This window comes from Lepisma saccharinum, chromosome 22 (assembly GCF_977018435.1).
Source record: "Lepisma saccharinum chromosome 22, izLepSacc3.1, whole genome shotgun sequence".
Lineage (NCBI taxonomy): Eukaryota > Metazoa > Arthropoda > Insecta > Zygentoma > Lepismatidae > Lepisma > Lepisma saccharinum.
Genome location: NC_139250.1, coordinates 46,180,800 through 46,194,878, shown reverse-complemented (window position 1 = coordinate 46,194,878; position 14,079 = coordinate 46,180,800). Strand labels below are relative to the sequence as shown.

At 38.4% G+C, this 14,079-nt stretch overlaps 1 protein-coding gene across 1 annotated transcript; it reads right to left on the bottom strand.

Moving 5' to 3' along the window:
- Positions 1-250: 250 nt before the first annotated feature.
- Positions 251-7,544, bottom strand: LOC146004847 (uncharacterized). Its single transcript, XM_083143871.1, has 2 exons — positions 7,497-7,544; positions 251-1,341 (listed from the first exon to the last, which is right to left on the bottom strand). The coding sequence occupies exon 2, from the start codon at positions 1,328-1,330 to the stop codon at positions 251-253; it is 1,080 nt and encodes a 359-aa protein (XP_082999997.1). The 5' UTR covers positions 1,331-1,341; positions 7,497-7,544.
- Between the last annotated feature and the right edge of the window lie 6,535 nt (positions 7,545-14,079).

Genomic DNA, 14,079 nt, shown 5'->3' with positions numbered 1-14,079 from the left:
TGGCGCAGGTCAGGTCTTGAAATTTCACCGAGGTGCTCCAAAATACGTTGGGCTTGTACCAGTCGACGTACCGGAGTCTCACGTAGACATTCTGTAGAGCTGGACATTGCTGCAGAATGAAGCAGAGATTTGCGGGAACGATGGCGTCCCTGTTAGCAAGCCCGAAGGTCCTGAGTTTGGTTCTGATCCCTTCTGAAAGGCCTGCAATGTCCTCTCCTACATTAAGCTCGCCGTAGCGTTTGACGTGGAGCTACTCTAGACAGGGGAAAGCGTTGAAGATGTTCAGAGATGGCTGCGGGTCGTAGAAACTTGAACGCGGGATGTTGCGGAAGTGTCGAAGCTTCGGACACACGTCCGCGGTTACCTTGATGGTGCTCTCCTTGATGCAACCAAAGTACACTGAGCTCAAGTTAAGCAACGGCACAGTAAACGTCCAGTAGCCCGTGTTGTGGCGCTGATAGAGTGTGCCAACCTGCCTAAAGAACATTTCCATATCGGCAGGACCGAAGGATTCGAGTTCAGGAACCAGCTCCAAGACCTCCATGAGGCCTTTGTAAGTGATATTTTGTTGCATATCTAGCTCTAAGATTTTCAAAGTGTCGCAAGGAGCATTCTTGGTTCTTACGTAGCAGTCCTCGGGTTCTCTAGGAGGAATCAGCTTCTTTATGGGTATAAAGATTCCGGGAAGTTTCCAGAAAGTACTTCTCCAGTCGTCGTTGTTCACCGTGTCCACCTTTACGACATTCTGCGTCAGTAGAGAGAGCCCTCTGTTGGTCACCGGGGAGCGGTGGATGTTGAGCCTCTGCAATCGGCAGCAGTGCAACCCGATGACTTTGAGCAGCTCGTCGTTGCAGAGCCGTCCAAGGCTAAGGTCGACAAGGTTCTTCGCCGTCCGAAGTCCTTCTTCCCAGACAGAGGCCCCCAAAGTGTGCCGAAACCAGAAACTGGGCGCGTCTACCCTTAGACGCCGTAGGTCGCCTCCGCGCTCGGCCACGACTCTCAGCAGCTGCTTGTAATGTCCCTTCCTGAAGTAGCGGTTCAAGGGGACGTCGAGGTCGCGCAACCCTTTAAAGTACAACGCCTCCACTGCGTTCAGGGACAGCGGATACTCCACAGAACCATCTTCCTCGTTTCTCAAGCGTTCCAGTGTCTTCTCCAGCACATCTCCCTTGATGACGACAGGGAGTGGCTGGAGAAATCTCCTGAATCGCCTCTTCCGTGCGGGATTCTCGCTGGGTAACGCTGCCACCAGCATCCTCACCAGCCTCTCGCAGCTCATCTCCTGCAGAGATTTCGCGAACTTTCGCTTGAATATCCACTGTTCCGCCATCTTGAATAGTTCTGGAAAGATAGACAGACATAACGGTCGTAACGCAGACACGAGCCTTTCGAATTGACTTCCTGGTTTATGTTGATGGGGTGGGGTGCCTTCCCAAACCATATCAACCAATATGATATGAGAGTACACTTCCGGACACTTCCGGAAATAAGCCCTTTTCAATTTACAAGCATGGAAAACTTCACTCGAGAAGTGAAGACATTGGAAATGAATGAATAAATATGATTTCTTTCACCTTTACAGCTGTACATGCCTTACCATAACAGTGCTGTTTTCTATATCTCTCCCCTCTTCGCCCTCTTAGGCCCGTTTGCACCAACGTCGATTTACTCGCGAGTAAAAGTAAACTCACAGTAAAGCCACGAATCTGCTGATTACCTGTTGCGCCGACAGAAGCTTCGGGTAAGCTGGAAGTAAAAGGGGGGGTCAAGTTTACCCTCCGAGTAAAAACGGAGTTAACCCACACGAACTGCAGTAATGGCTGCCGTCTGCAACCGGTAATGTATCAATTCAGAATTTCAAAACTAAATAAATGCAAAATGGGAAGTAATAGACTCAAACTATGAACATAAAAAGGGAGAAATGTATAGTTTGTTATTAAATATATACTTTGATAGATGTTTACCGTGTACATTATACAATACAGAGTTTGTAGAATTGCAGCTTTAATACAAACAGAAACATATACCCAGTGACAGTAAGTGCAACAGTATAACCTTGATCCGATCGTGTATGCTACATGTAAGGTAGATAGATACATATATCGAAATCTCTTAGAGTCATCACTGTAAAACTACTTATTATGATTGAAAGCTTCAATTATCGTATATTAATATGTATTCACATAAATTATTTTCCTGACCTTTTCATGTACTTAAAATTTTCTCGTGGCTGTTGATTGTCACTGATTACAACAGCCACGCTGTGAGTAGAACAACGCCTTCTAGAAACAGTGCTACCATCTCTATGACGTTTAGGCACTTGCTTTGAGGCTAGCTACTATCCTAGAGTAAAACCGGGGTTTCGTGACTCGAAAGGAGTGCTATGCCTTTCAGATGAGTGCAATAGAAAATGATCCTAACTCGGGTTTACCCATTGATTTCCAAACTCGCGAGTTTGTGCAACGTTTGTGCAAACGGTCGTTAGAATTTAAGATACTTTAACAATTCTGGAATCATGCAAATAAGACTTCGACCATTCTGCCCCATTACACATTTTCTCTTCGTCCGATTTAGCGACTTCTTCCCGTTCCCTCAGACGGAGAAGTCATTGTGAGTTAGGTGTTTTGACACTGACAATGACGTCAGTATGGAGGTGTATCGTTGGTCTGAAACTCAGTCTGGATAATTTTACAAAGCTTGATCGCAGAAGTTCAAGCAGTTGTGGCAGAAGTGTCTGCTCCCTTCATGTGGATGAGTAGCAGAGGCGTATCCAGAAGAAAAATCCAGGAGGTGACATTGATGGTTGCTGTCTGAGAATATCATCCCTGGGAGCCGAATGGGACAGTTGGTAACTATTTAGCCTATTCCTGCATTTCTAACTTAGTTTTGATGAACTCTCAGAATGTGCGTATTTATGGCTCATGTACTCGAAACCTAACCCAAATATTAGGTCTCAGTATGATATGAAAATTCTGTTAGGTGACTGTAATGCACAGATTGGCAAAGAAGAGACATTTAAACCCACAATTGGTAAAGAAAGTCTTCATGAATTAAGTAATGATAATGGTATAAGATTGATTACTTTTGCAACCTCAAAGAATTTAATTGTGAAAAGTACCACTTTTAAACATAAAGATATCCATAAATATACCTGGTCTTCTCCAGATGGTAAACCTCATAATCAGATAGATCATATTCTCATTGATAAGAGAAGGCATACTAGTATAATTGACGTTCGTACACATAGAGGTGCTGACTGTGCCAGTGACCATTATTTAGTAATTGCTAAATTAAGAGAAAGACTCTCAGTGATAAATCATAAGAAACAAAATCTAAAAGTTATAAAATTTGATACAGGAAAGTTTACTGATGAAAGAATTAAGAAAGATTACCAAATTAAACTGTCAAATAGATTTGATGTTTTGCAGGATTTAAATGATGATGAAAATATAAATGAAACAGACGTAAATAAGAATTGGGAGCACATACGTAATGCAATAGAATCAGCAGCTAAAGAAAGTATAGGATACCATAAACCAAGAAAAAGTAAGCCATGGTTTGATAATGAATGTCATAATCTAATAGAAATAATAAATCAGGCTAGACTTAGGTGGTTAAATAACTCGGATGATACAAATCTAAGCAATTATAATACAATAAAGCGAGAAGTTAACCGCACGTTTAGAAGTAAAAAAAGAGATTACTTGAAAAGCAAAATTAACGAAATTGAAACAAACAGCAAAAATAAAAATATCAGAGATTTATATAAAGGTGTAAATGAATTTAGAAAGGGGTGGCAACCTAAAGCAAACTTGATAAAAGATAAACACGGTGATTTTCTAGCTGACCCAAGCGATATTCTAAATAGATGGAAGAACTACTTTAATGACCTTTTAAATGTCCATGTAGGAGATAAATCAGAAGTAAATGAAGTACACACAGCAGAACCTTTAGTTCCAGAACCTAACTTGACTGAAGTTAAAGATGCTATTAAAAGGCTTAAGAATTACAAAGCACCTGGCATTGATTTAATACCAGCTGAGTTAATTAAATATGGTGGAAATTCATTAATATGTCAAATTCATAAATTAATTTGTTTAATATGGAATAAAGAAGAAATCCCTCAACAGTGGAAAGAATCCATAATTGTTCCTGTGTTTAAAAAAGGTGATAAAATGAACTGCAATAATTACCGTGGAATTTCTCTACTCTCAACAACATACAAAATATTGTCTAACATTCTTTTAACAAGACTAACCCCATATGCTAATGAAATTATAGGTGATTATGAATGTGGATTTAAACGTAACAGATCAACTACAGATCAAATTTTTCACATCGGACAGACACTTGAAAAAAAGTGGGAATATAATCAAAATGTCCATCAGCTATTCATTGATTTCAAAAAAGCATATGATTCGGTCAAAAGAGATAAATAATGTAATATATTAGTAGAGTTTGGAATACCTAAGAAGCTTGTTAGTATGATAAAAATATGCACCAGTGAAACAGAAAGTAAAATTCGTGTGGGTAATAATATGTCTGACAAATTTATAATTCATGATGGGTTAAAACAAGGAGATGCATTATCTCCATTGCTCTTTAATTTTGCCTTAGAATATGCTGTTCGGAAGGTAAAAGAAACTAAAGAAGGACTAAAATTAAATGGTGTGACTCAGTTGTTAGCATATGCAGATGATGTAGACTTACTGGGGGATGATATAAATACGATTAAGAATAATGCTAAAATATTTTTCAAAACTGCTAAAGAGATAGGTTTGGAAGTTAACAAAGAGAAAACTAAATATATGCTTACAGGCCGAAACCAAGTGTTAGGTAATAATCAAAATCTAATTATTGATAACAACTCGTTTGAACCAGTTTCCAAATTCAAATACTTAGGAGTAATATTAACAAATGAAAATTATATTAAAGAGGAAATAAAAAGTAGGCTTAATTCAGGAAATGCATGTTACTTCTCTCTTCATAAACTTTTGTCTTCTCGTTTAATATCTAAGAAACTAAAAGTTAAAATATACAAAACAGTAATTTTGCCTGTAGTATTATACGGGTGTGAAACTTGGTCCCTTACATTAAAGAGGAACATAAATTGAGAGTATTTGAAAATAAGATTCTTAGGAAAATATTTGGACCTAAAAGGGATGAGGAGACAGGTGAGTGGAGAAGGTTACATAATTTAGAACTACATAATTTGTATTCATGTCCAGATATTATTAGAATAATTAAATCAAGAAGACTTAGGTGGGCAGGCCATGTGGCACGAATGGGAGAGGAAAGAGGAGTTTACAGAATTCTTGTTGGGAAACCAGATGGTAAGAGACCTGTAGGAAGGCCAAGACGAAGATGGAGGGACAACGTTGAGATGGACCTAAAGGAAATCGGTAGGGATGGAAAAGAGTATATAGATCTTGCTCAAGATAGGGACAGATGGAAGGCCTGTGTTGCTGCAGCCATGAACCTTCGGGTTTAAGAAGGCTAGAGAGTTAGTTAGTTAGTTACTCGAAACCTAACCCAAATATTAGGTCTCGAGCACATTCATTTTCTTTCTCCTGAATCTACACTCGTTAACATTTATTACTTCTCTCTAATTTAATATTATGTTATTATATGTCTTGTTTAGTCTTACGGCGGGCGACCTACATGCTGGCAAGAGACGTGGGAGCGAGTAGTACCAGACAACAGCGATGGCGCCGAGAGTTACGACGCCGCGGGAAGAGGTGTTAGGCGCGCCTCGTACTAGCAGGCTGCTCTGTTTGTTATCGCGCTGAATTTATCGCTTCCCTGCTCCCCACTTCCCTTGCTAGCTTGTAGGCCGCCCGCCGTAGACTAAACAACAACTATAACACATTTCAAGCATAGTGATATAAGGTGAGCTTGTTTCTAATTTAAATGTTACTTAATATAATCCATTTTAAGTAACAATATTAGATTCATTCTATTATGTAATAGTAGAATTATCTTTCAGTTGCATCAGTCTTTAAGAACGGAGTAAATCTGTTCGCTGTACGTGGCAACACGGCACACTGTGATGTCCTTTAAACGGTGGAATCTACCGGCGAACGCTACGAGTCAATGATTGCGGTGTTGCCACGTTCCACCTACAGCTTTACTCCGCTGAATAAACATCTGTATAAAATCGGTTTCGAAACGTAAATTGACAATAATAACGCATTTTAAGAACTGACTCAAAGAGCTTCAAAACAATACCAATATTGTATTTGTAGGACTACCCAATACTAAGAAAACATTGTTTCGCAAAATTGCTAAAAAACGTTTTTTTGAGAAATTTTGAAAATCTGAAAATTAATAATTGCGTTTAGAACCTTTCAGCCTTCACCCTACTAAAATTTCGTAACCATCGGACAACCCGTATTTGATTTACAGAATTTCAAAAATAGCGATCGCTTACAAAACTAAAAAGAACCGGCCCTTTCTTTGTTCTCGACAATAAAAAACAGAAGGCATACTCGAAAAAGATTGGTTTGCATAGATTAAAGCAGAATTCAATAAGCTAAATTTTTAGATAAGCCGTTTTAATGTAGGTATAAAGGTTAATTTTTAATTGGAGTCCAAACTCGAGTATGTATAATTTTTAATCCGATAGTAGTAGGGGTAAATTTCTTATCTCCGGAAAAGGGATTTCTTCAAATTTACAGAAGAAATTACTTACCGAATGTAGTTTCTTTATAGTTGTGGAAGTTTGGATAAGTGTTTTCTCGGATCGTTCATTGAATTTTGCCGGTAAATCATCTAGTTTTCGATATAGATGTGTGACCGATGCACGAAAGCTCTTGCATCCATTCACTTCCAGGTGGATGTAGCCTGTGTATGATGACGTAACCCCGGTCAGTGTTTCCAAACACGTGTTTTTGTAACTGAAGAAGGTACGTTTCCGTAAATGATTTGTGGGGCTATGTGTCAATGGTTGGTGGGGCTATGTGTCAATGGTTCGTGGGGCTATGCGAGAATGGTTCGTGGGGCTATTCGAGAATGGTGTATGTGGCTACGCATATTTTTTTCTAAACCTATTTTCAAGTATTGTAACCTAAACGTGACCCTACCTAACCTAACATAACCGGAAATGGTTCGTGGGGCTATGTATGAATGGTTCGTGGGGCTACGTACGTATTTTTGGCTGCAGTGGGGTGGAAACACTGCATGCCGAGTACGGTAGTGTAACTGTGACCGCCATTTTGCGTGTTACCGAAGGCAAAAGGAAACGAAGAAAACTTACTTGATATGTCGCAAATAGAGCTTATTTCCGTGAAATAAGCAAAATGCCACCTTCAACAATGTTTCTCAATGCAGAATACGTAAGTACGAATATTGAAATTAAATGAACTAGCAAATTTCAGCCGTTTTCCGGAGATAAGAAATTTACCGTAGTGGGTAACATGTATATTCGCAAACTATACCAACCCAACATTTCTAAAGGAACACGAAAAATACACAAAGAAATACTAATGATTTATTACCTGTATCACACGTAGCAAACAAGACGATCGCAGTTTCCGTTACCACGGTACAGATATCTACAGCTCATGCTTTGTTCTCGCTGCAACAATGAAATGTGACAATGCGTCTCTCGTCGTTGTCACTTTTCACTTTGCTCAGCAGAAAGAGAAGGAGTGAGGGCAGATCGAGGAGAATGTCCGAAAGATGCGTTCCCAGGTAGGTTAGGCTGGTTCGTGCTGGAGGCATGGAGACAAACAATCCCAAAGAGCGGAGACGGGAAAGGAAGAAGATCATGGAGATTTCTCGTCTTGCAATGATTTGCATTAGTTATTTCAGAAGATTCGAGACGTCACATCTTATCAAAGGGTATACAGGGAAAACTACAGTACCTGTTGTCCATGTTGGAGAACATGTACCAAACTTGGATAGATTCTTTATGCACTGATATGCACCTTTTTGGTGTATGTGTTATAGTTCTTGTGCTATGAACGTTCGAAACCCCATAGAGTGTTTGTACATACAACCATTATCTTGAAAGAAACAAGTATGAAATATTTGCATAGCCATTTATATTAGGTGATTCGGCATATCAAGATAGAAATGGGTGAGAATTTTTAACTGTATTTTGAATGTAGTTAAGTAAAACTCGTGGTTAGGTCTCGGAAGTTGATGAAAAATCATATTTTTTTCTCATTCTTGAAAACAATCATATCACTCGGTTTGCCTTAGGTTAGAACCAGAAAACATTGTTTTTGTTTGTATTTTTAAACATCTTCGGCCTCTTTTCGCTTTTAGGTCATTTTTCAGTAGTTTTTGTCGTTTTTATTGCATTTTCTTCATTCTTGAGGTTTGTTTCTCTTCTCCCCTCTGTTTCTAGAATTTGGAATGTACTTGCTAGCGTAATTTAATGTATTCAAATTTCATGACAAGGTCGTTTTAGCAAGTTTGCCATTAATAAAAAATACGGTCAATGAAAATGCACAATATTATTTTTAACTGAAATGTTTGGCAGATTTTATTTTACCTCCAGCACTTTGTGGGAAGCCCACTTTGAGTTTTCTTTCACGTCACTATAATCTCTTTAATCTGTGGTTTTACTCACAATCTTAAAAAAAAGTATAATCTGTTGTAGGCGAAACACAACTGTATTTTCAAATGCTGATAGACTATCATATTGTGCAAGGTTTATTCTGAAAACAGAAAAAAAACTTGAAGTACAAAAGACTCAATATGCTGACCAAGGCAGAAATTAATTTTATTATAAAACATAAATTAAACTTAACATTTCAACCTTCTAGCAAGGTCTTCTTCAGACTCTGTACCAAGTACAAATGTAACAAGGTACAAAACAGGACGATATATATACACAAAAAAATTCCCCTCCAGACTATTAGAAAGTAGTTCTGGAACAATCTAGCGGCTGGCTTTCCCTTGTCAACTGTACTTTCACCTGAAAGATAAGGTGGTTTAACTCTTTATCTCACGCTCTATTTCCTTCATTCTTCTTCCTTCATCTCTCCTCTTTCTCTCTTATCCTTTCCACTCTTTCTAACACCTTCTTCCATTCTTTGTTTAACTTCAGTCTCCCATTCCAGTTCATTGAGTCTTCTTCACCTTTCTTCTCTATTTCCTTGGACTCCTTCCATTTTCTCACTAGTACTCTCTTCTCCCTTCCTATCTGCTTAGCCTCATCCCACTCTATGTCATGTCCTGTTTCTCTCGTGTGTTTAAATATTGCATTTCTCTCTCTCTTAAGTCGTACATCATCCCTATGTTGTTTCAACCTGTCTTTCAGCTTCTTTTTCGTTTCTCCTATGTACACACTCTGACATTCTTTACATTTCACTTCCTCTTCCACTTCTCTGTTTTCCTTTTTCTTGTTTGCATTCTTCGCTATTCTTAAGATGCTCCTCCCTCCTTTCCTGTAAGTTTTAATTCCCGCTTTCCTAAGTACTTTGCATATCTTTTCTGTGGTCTTCTCCATACTCCTTATTCCAAACCTCCTCTCTTTTTCTTTCTCTTCCTCTTTTTCTTTCTCTTCCAATTCTCCCCTGACACTTTTCTTCCTTCTTCTGTTTATGTCCAGTCTATCCTCCTTCTCATAGCCATTCTTTTCCAGCTGTTTCCATAGGCTATTTATTTTGCCTTCTTTTTCACATTCTTTCGGGAGGGAGTTTTTCATATCATGGAAACAATGGTGTTATAATTGAGGTACAAATAGAAAAAACTACATTAGCACCGAATAGGTTTTGTAATTTATTAAAAATTATGTTTTAGAGTGAAAATTATTTTTAGGTCATTTGTTAATAATGTCGTGAAAAAATGTTACAATACTGATGCCGTGGGTCCACTGGACTCTTATTTTTCAAAATTCAATAAAACAAAATTCGTCGATCCTGAAATCATCTGTAACACATATTCTTAATATTTGGACCTTTATTTATTCACTCTTAGTGAACAATGTAAATAAGACCTTACAATCAGGTTCACTTTGATTATTATTGAAATGTGTGTGTAAAATCTTCCATCTAAATGACATGTTCATGAACTCTCCTAAGAAAAAGTAGTCTCGTGGGTCCACTGGACCCCACCAAGTCTCACAACCTCACCTTGCGCTCACGAGAAAAGCACGTCCGTTCTGATACGAGTACTTCAGCAAACTGGCGGAAGGCACTGAAAAGTCGAGCGGGCTGCGCGCACCCAGCTGCGCATACCAACGTTCAAATGTTCAATATGGGTCAAGTGGACCCACAAATTAAGGTCATTTTCTTAGGTCATCAACGTCCGAGCACTAGTCATGGTACTTGTATTGTCTGATATTATTTGGACAGACTTAAGGTGCGAAATCACTTGATACTACATCACGTTTAGTGTTACAGCAATATGCCAAAGGGGGAATCAAGGTGTTCCTGGTGGTGTAATGGTAATGATGTTGCCTTGTAATCACTGTTGTCTGGGTTTGATTCCCAGTGAAGATCATCTATGCTCTACGGACGTGTGGTATTTAAAAAATTTCCAGTGAAGGGGGACATTCTAATGACTGTCTAGGGACAGCATGAGATAATGATTTTACGCCATATAACATTCCCCCCCCGGATAAAATTTTTCAAGCAGAGGGGGGATACAAGTACCCAGAGTGGGGGAAATCCCCCCCATCCCCCTACAAATACCACCCTACGTATACGTATAAATCTAGATGTCCCCTAAAACGGGACGCCCAAATGTGCTCTTGGTGGCAATGACTCATCAACATAGAATTACTTCAACAATACGTCTCTACTGTTACTATGAACTATGACCAGTGGCGAGCCAAGATGGGGGGGGGGGCTTGGTGAGGATCATAGCTCCCCCTAATGGTTTAACATTTCTAAAACAGATACCTTCAAAGGCCGGAAATATGGAAAAATCAATACTTAATACTTAAATAAGTGTTCGTAACACCTCCCTTTCGAAAATCCTAGGCACGCCACTGATTATCGCATAGCAACATTCACATCTGACTACGGCGTGGTTTATATTAGAGGTTTATATATATTTAATTAGATTTCAAACCTAAGTATTTGTGACGAATCAGTTTTTATGTTAAAGTATGTACATTTTTCCTACCAGTTTTTTTTTCCTGTTTTCCCTTCAGGAAAAAAAATGTCCTGTTTTGTTCTTTCAAAAAGCTGGTCACCTTAATACACGTACATGCATGTATCTATACATGTCCAAACATGTGCAGTCAAGATACAAGTACAAGATACCTCGTTAATCCGTACTAATGGGGGATAAGTTCACCGGTTTAACGAAATTCCGGATTAACTGAAATAACGTAGAACAGTAAAAAGTGCATTAAAACTCCGTTTATAGCAAGAAGACGCGTTTGTTATGGTGTATTTAAAGGGCATAGGCCTGAATACACTATACAATACAGTATACAGTCTGCGGGAAACAGAATTTCATCAGTGGTTGACTGCCTTTTCTTTGGGAAGTTCTCTTGTTGACTTCCAGCCAGATTTAAAACCTTGCATTTTTTAATTATTTTTTTTTTTTTGGCCTTTTGCCTTTTGCCTGTCCGAATTAAACGAAGACCAACTTATCGGGGTCAGGATGACCGAGGTTTTACTGTAAAAGATTTCATACTGAAATAGAGTAGAAATATGCAGTATGGTTTTTGCATCTTAATATGTTAAGTCCCGCTACGGGACCCGCTCAGGTTCGTGTCTCCTGGGGGAAGCGCAACAACGTTTCTCCTGAGATTTCGGCCTGTGTACAGGACAGGTGGCCGGCCACCTGCCATCGTGAGGAAACTGGGGAGCTACAAATATGTAGCGTCATCCGGTCATGGAAATCTACAACAACGACTAGGGGTTCGTCGTGCTGACCACACGTCACCCCGTAACTGGTTGCATGATCTCCCACCCCGGGTGAGTGATCTGGTTAGTAGGATCAGGTGGGAGTCGGTAGGTAGACCCGACCCCTCAATGGTTGCGCAACGGGTTATTATTAATATGATCTCAAATTTATTTATTTATTATTATTATTATTATTATTATTATCATCAACTTACTACTCAAAGAAAGAAATATACTGGATATCACTAGCAGCTCCAGATTATGCACCTCCTACCATTAATAAATTAAATAAAAAGTAATTAAGTAAATTAACCAAACTCAAATAATTGCAATGGAAGACGAAAAGTTTAATTCTGCAACTCAAGGAGAAACTGTCAAATATTTATATTATAAGCATGAACTTTTAGACTTGAAGTTTGTATTTTGCTTCTTCGTTTATAGATGGAGCAGGAGACAGACTTAAATAAATGGTCACAAAAAATATAATAGAATCTCAAAGATCTATCAAATGAATATGTACCTTATAAGTTCTTATCCAGTGTTACAAAAACTTGTAACAAATATAATGTTTCATTAAGAAAGTTAAGTATGTGTTATTTAATGTTCAATCTATCTTATGTGAGTAAAATCTTATATATTCTACATATTCTTTCTTCGTTAAACTGCCTTTGCAACAAATAGAACTTCTTGATCATATACAGGGTGAGGCAGTCAAACGGGAAGATTTAAAAAATTCTCAAAAATTAGAGAGCAAATATAAGTTATTTTTTTAACATGAATGTACTGTACATGAGTGGATATTACTAGTGTACCTGAAAAATTTCCATTTTTTGAGTATGGAGTCAGTAAGATGGCGTCCTAGGTGTTGCACAGATTGTCGGAGTCTCAGAGTAAATCCGCCCATGACATTACGTAGCATCTCCAACGAAATGTTGTGGATCTCTTGCCGAATTCGCTCCTTCAAATCATCCCTGGTTCTTGGGAGGGTTGTCCTTGAATACTTTGGGATTGAGGTAACCCCAAAGGAGAAAGTCAGGAGCCGTTAAGTCGGGTGAACGAGCAGGCCACGGAATATCGTCGAATCTGCTGATGAGAAGACCAGGAAATGCGAGTCTAAGCACATCCATAGACACTCTGGCAGTATGGCTAGTCGCAGCATCTTGCTGGAAGCAAGGAGCACGCGGGGTTAACTGAAACTCTCGACGGAAAGCGTGTTGATCTCCAACAAAACTATCCGAGTTTTTGTAAAAAGCCTTTACAGCAATGTGTGCAACACCAAGGACGGCATCTTACTAACACCATATTCAAAAAATGAACATTTTTCAGGTACACTAGTAATTTCCACCCGTTAAAAAAACAAACTAATGTTTGCTCTATCTATTTTTTGTGAATTTTTTAAATCTTCCCGTTTGATTGCCTCATCCTATATTAACATTATATTTGCTTCTATTTTATTCCTTATCTTTTAAAAAATCACCAATTTTTTCTCATAGGAATTATTGAATGTTAAATCAAGATAAATTTATGCGTGTTCTAAATTTACATGTTACATTTCATTTCGTGTGAGCTTCACCCCATCAGTAAATATCTTTTGTTTCATAACTTTTCCTTTCTTCGACCCTATTACTGTTTTAAGATTACGAGATTAATGCACTTTTATCAAAAGTGATACATACGTGCAAATGTGTTTAGTCTATGAATTATTTATTTAAGTGATTTTAATCTGTGTCTCCCGCTTTAAACAAAAACTACGTGAATAAATTACACCATCCGGAAGTCCAAATATATCACTAAAAAATAGTATTGAGAGATACTCTCTCTCTCTCTCTCTCTCCAAAAATCTTGTGGTTTGATTTAAACTGTGGGTTCAAGTCCCGATAAGCGTACATGTGTGCATAAAGGGACTAAAAAAAGAAAATTCAAACTGTATACATTTTCTCTATCTCTCTCTACCTATCTCTATTTTCTCCTTTTCTCTCTTTCTCATTCTCTCACACCCCCTTCTTGTGAGGTCTCTCTTTCTAAGCTCTCTGACATATTACTCTCTCTCTCTCTCCATTTTATCTTTATCTTCCGTGCGCTTTTTCTTTCTCTCTCTATCTTCTGTTTCTTTCCTTCTTTATTGTTCCCTCCCTATATCATTATTTTCATTCTTTTCCTTTGCCCCTCTCATTCTATCGCTTTCTTTCTCGCTCTTCCTTCTCTATTTCATACTTCCATTTCTCTTTCTCTCTCTTAATTCTCTCTATTTCATACTTTATTTTCT